The sequence below is a fragment of the Gavialis gangeticus genome, unplaced genomic scaffold (assembly GCF_001723915.1).
Source record: "Gavialis gangeticus isolate Ggan-Ray unplaced genomic scaffold, GavGan_comp1, whole genome shotgun sequence".
Taxonomy (NCBI): domain Eukaryota; kingdom Metazoa; phylum Chordata; order Crocodylia; family Gavialidae; genus Gavialis; species Gavialis gangeticus.
In genome coordinates, this window is record NW_017729009.1 from 24,613,567 (window position 1) to 24,618,723 (window position 5,157).

The window sequence follows — 5,157 nt, forward strand, 5'->3', positions numbered from 1 at the left end:
ACTAGTCGCACATCAGTCAAAAATTGTAGAAAGAATTGTCAACAGATCCAAATAATGCACAGAAGGCGCAACTTTTTCCATTAAGAAATGTGTAAAAATAATATTTCTGCCAAGAAAACTACAGAAAAAGTAGGGTGTCATTTTTTTCGTAAAATTGCTATAATCTGTGACCAGTCCCAAAAAAAAAAAAAAAAAAAAGCAGCCATTTGACTGGTCGACTGACTGGTTTGCCAACCCTACAAAAGAATATTTAAATCTAGGGCAATTAATGAAGACCTTTTTTAATATAGCTTAAAATCAATTTTACTCTTACAGAGATGTTTTAAAGTGCAAAGACTGTGAATACAGCCTCAAATGCTTGTGCTTAATTGTGCAATAGCTAGTGAATAAAGAGCTTAAGTTACTATTATGCATTGAGTTCAATTTTGGATGATTGTGGCACACCAGTTTTTTTCCTTGCCCTGTCACCTTGTAAAATTTGAGTGCCTTACAGAATGAACTGTTCATGGCTCAGTGACTCTGGTGTCTGTACCTTACTGCTGACGCAACGTGGCCATGGATTTTGTTAATATCCGAGGTGTCAGCCATTGCTAGGATGTCAGAATTAATGGGTGCGATAAGGGCATTACTAGTCCCTATTGGGATTCAGTGGCGGGGAGGGGGTGATCTAAACTGACAAGCATATTTAAATTCTGTTTTGCAGAAGCACTGTACCAGTCCTGCCCTTGGGAGTGTTATATCTTTGCCCTGGTCATCTTTATAACCTTAACTAACCAGATTCACAAATGGTCTCACACCTACTTTGGTCTGCCTTGCTGGGTCATCTTTCTGCAAGACTGGCATGTCATACTGCCACGAAAACACCACCGAATCCACCATGTGTCTCCCCATGAGACTTATTTCTGTATTACCACTGGTAAGTTGAACTTTGTTTCTTTGAGCAAGCTTCTTGCAATAAACCATAAAAGTGACAGTTTTTATAAGTGGTTCCTACATGTAGAGCAATACATATAGAAACCACCTATGAACTGCCACTCTTATGGTTCACTGCAAGAATCTTGCTCAAATTTAGAGGTATCTAGATATTTAGATATCTAGACCAGCCTCTTTAGCTTGCCTAAATATTTCAGGCATGGCTTTACTGTTTGAGCCTTCTCCTTTTTCAGTTGCATTGAAATTGGATGTTGCCTAACATCCAGTGCACATGGCTTCATAAGGAAAGCACTAAATGAGGAGCAAATATGAAGAAGAATAAATATCACTCTCTTTCAGCACATGCTGTTATTCCACAGAGAGCATCACACTTCATTCACTAAATGCAGTGTGGCATATGGAGGCTTTGGGATGCCTAATCGCTTCATAGCCTGTTCCTGCATTAGACTAGTCTGTTCTTCATGAAGGCTTGGGACTGGAGATATGGGAGCTGTAAGCTTTGGAATTCTTAAATCCAAGGTGGTAATGGCACACATGACGTGCTTTATAAACAAGCCTGCTTTTTAGCTTTGTGGGTCTTTTAATAGCCTTCTGTAACAACTGTTAGTCAGTATTTGACTACTTGAAGGTTCAATGACTTGTTTCACAATTAAAGTGAATAACATCCATGGGGGGGCACAAAAAAATTGCAATATGTAGTTAAATTGTATTAGTAGACACTGATTTTCTTTTTCCTTTTGTAATAATTAGGCTGGCTGAACTATCCGTTGGAAAAGATTGGCTTTTGGAGGTGCTTGGAGAACATTATCCAAGGAGTCACTGGAGAAAAGCCTAGAGCAGATGACATGCACTGGGCTCAGAAAATGAAATGACACTCTTGCCAGCCTTCTGCAGTCCTCATCTTTGCCAATTTTTTTTAGAAAAAGAAAAGCCATCAGCCAAATTCAAGACTTGCAAAGAAATAACACTCTAAAGCACAAACTAAAAAGTGCTAACAAAGACTGCAATTAAAAAAAACATCACAAACTCATCCTTAAAACAATACTTGAAAAGCAAATGGTTATTTGTACTGAGCACCTTTTTTATTTTAGCCATGTCTGCTGATTTATCTTAGAAAATATTTCGTCATTGTGTCTCATAAAAGCTGTCAGGCAAGCCAGAGAAGAATACTATGCACTGTCACTTGCAGTTTAATATCGGTGGCTCAATAAACGTGTTGTATCAACATTGTTTAACATGTCAGAAGTAGCTTGTTGCCTAAGACCTATCCGGGGAATAGTGAAGGTACCTCATCGCTGTGTTCTAGGTGGTTCCATCCAATATGCTGCATGAAAACAGTGTGGTGGAGTAATGGAAGTCTATAAAAACAAACAAAACTGTTTTGATGCATTTAGTGGCTGGTAAATCTAGCATTTCCATCTTTGCAATCACGTTCAATTGTATTGATGTGGTGTGGAACAGACTCTTTGAAAAGCCCGTTTTGCCAGTGGGCAAAGGATCCTTAAGTGTCTTCAGTTTCCTTTTAAAAATAAAATTGTTCTAACTTTTTTTATGTGGAATTGAGCAAACCATTCTGTATAAGCCTTCAACATAATAAATCTCTGAGGAGAGGGAGGGCATGCTATTTGTGTAAACACATAAGCTTGCATTAGTTCATTTGGACTGCTCATTTGATAGCCCTTCCACCAAGTGTTTCCTGCCCAGTAATCAATGGTTAAAATAGATCTAGCAATGGGTACATCTGCAAATAGCTGTATTCAAGAGGTAAAGATATCAAATCTATCTCTAGAAGGGAAATGTTAATGGGTGGGGGGGTTCATGTTTTCTTTTTCTTTCTAGGTGCTTGCTTGTTTGTGTAAATAATATAAAGCCTTAATCTCTTTTGGTGTAATACGGAATAATGTTTTAATGTGATATTCTGAATGTGTATATATATATATTTATAACAAAGGAATCGGATAATACTAATCATGTTTGTTAAGTCCTGTTGCCATTCTTTATTCATAGTATCCTCAACATATTTAGCATGAAGAATGTTAGCTTCTGAAAGGCTAGTGATTTGACCACTTATCCAGTAATCTGAAATGACAACATCTTGCACTTCATTATTTTTGTTTAGTGTGCAGTCATTAAATATGTGAACATAAGGGTAGGATGTATTGCAAAAGGAACATTCATTTTCTACCACTATCTAGAAATGCCTTCAGTATTGATCTTGTAATAGGCTTCCTGAGAGTGAATCCCTGTGCCCCTGCTGAAATCACAAGTGAAATGTACCCTTACTCATGAAACCAACAATTTACTGACACCAAGCAGCTGCATCACTCAGCCTGTATTTAACTACACTGTGGTATACTTCTAAGTGCATTGGAAGGAAATAAACACCTGCCTCTAAATGAGAAGGTACTTCTTCCTAAGCCAAGCATAAAGGTCATATTTGTGTCTTGAGCTGAGGATTCTAGTCCCCCCTGAGTCTTTCGAGAGGTTAATTTTAAAACGCAGACCAAAAAGAAGTTTGATCCATGTTTTTTTTTTTTTCAAAATGTTCTTGTGTTTGACAGCTTCCATTAGTACTGTTCCTTTACATAAGGAATTTGAGGGCCTGTATTTTAACCCACATGAAAATTTCTGCTTCTCTAAAATGATTTGCCTTCTTTAAACAGTATTTAGCCACTGTAACAGTATCTGCCTTCCCTACAAGTCTGGCATAGAAGGGCAGAGATGAGGACAAGATGACTCATTGGAGTATAGCTTTGGCACTTCAGAGATGCTGAGCAGTTCTGTAGTCACTAGTACACCAAACAAGACTGCTTATAACTTGCGCTATCTTAAGACTCACCACCAGAGCTGAGGGCCTCTAGTTCTGTCAAGAACCACGATGGATTAAAGAGACATAAAGCTACAGAACTGTTTGCACTTAAGAGGCTCAGAACAAGGTCTTGCTTCTTCTGTCTTTAGTTTGCTGTTGCATTTGAAGTTTGACTTTGTGTAAATGCTACTCATCTAAAGTTCTGTTTGGAAATTATACAAGCCAATGATCTTTTTAGGTGCCCCTCAATTACTGTAGTAAAGATGTCTTAATGAAACATCTTTAGGACTGCCTGGAGGGCTTAGATGTGTCCAAGTCAGCAGGCCCAGATGACCTTCATCTGCGTGTGCTGAGGGAATTGGCTGGTGGCATTGTGGAGCCATTGGCACAGCTGTTCAAGGATGCCTGGTGCTCGGGCTAAGTCCCTGAGGCCTGGAAAAGGGCCAATGTGGTCCCTATTTTCAAGAAGGGGAGGAAGGAAGAGCCTGGCAACTGCAGACCAGTCAGCCTCGCTTCTATCCTGGGGAAGGTCTTTAAAAAAATTATCAAGGGCCACAGTTGTGAGAGCCCTGCAGGGGAAGTGATGTTGAGGGGTAACCAGCATGGGTTTGTGCAAGACTGATCCTGCCTCACTAACCCTGGTCTCTTTCTATGACCAGGTAACAAAGAGCTTAGCTGGGAAGGAGGAAGTCGATGTTGTCTTCTTGGACTTCCAGAAGGCCTTTGACACAGTATCCCACCCAATTTTGGTGGGCAAGCTGAGGGACTGCAGCATTGATGAATGCATGGTCACATGGGTGGCAAACTGGTGCCAGGGGTGCACCCAGAGGGTGGTGGTGGATGGGTAGATGTCGACCTGGGAGGGTGTGGGCAGCGGAGTCCCCCAGGGCTCGGTCCTTGGGCTGGTGCTGTTCAACATCTTCATTAGCGACCTGGATGAGGGTGTGGAGAGCACCCTGTTAAAGTTTGCTGACGACACCAAGCTGTGGGGTAAAGTGAATATACCGGCAGGCAGGGACCACATCCAGGCAGACCTGGACAGGTTGGAGAAGTGGGCGGATCTGAACAGGATGCGGTTCAACAAGGACAAGTGCAGGGTGCTGCACCTGGGGAGAGGGAACCAGCATTATGGGTATAGGTTAGGGGCTGTCCCTCTCAGTAGCACAGAAGCAGAGAGGGATCTTGGAGTCAGTATTGACTCCAGGATGAACATGAGTCGCCAATGCGACAAAGCAGTAGGCAGAGCCAACCGCACCCTGTCCTGCATCAACAGGGGCATCACTAACAGGTCCAAAGAGGTCTTGCTCCCCCTCTATGCGGTGCTGGTCAGGCCACAGCTGGAGTCCTGTGTCCAGTTCTGGGCGCCGCACTTCAAGAGGGACGTGGAGAACCTGGAGAGGGTCCAGAGGAGGCCA

At 41.7% G+C, this 5,157-nt stretch overlaps 1 protein-coding gene across 1 annotated transcript in view; it reads left to right on the forward strand.

The window, feature by feature from the left end:
- LOC109292380 (transmembrane protein 189-like) overlaps positions 1-2,481 on the forward strand; it is a gene marked incomplete at its 5' end in the record, with an annotated part of 23,573 nt that extends 21,092 nt beyond the window's left edge. The window contains 2 exons of the mRNA XM_019509772.1: positions 704-916; positions 1,684-2,481. Coding sequence (XP_019365317.1) covers positions 704-916; positions 1,684-1,805 — 335 coding nt within the window. The remainder of the gene's footprint in view (positions 1-703; positions 917-1,683) is intronic.
- Between the last annotated feature and the right edge of the window lie 2,676 nt (positions 2,482-5,157).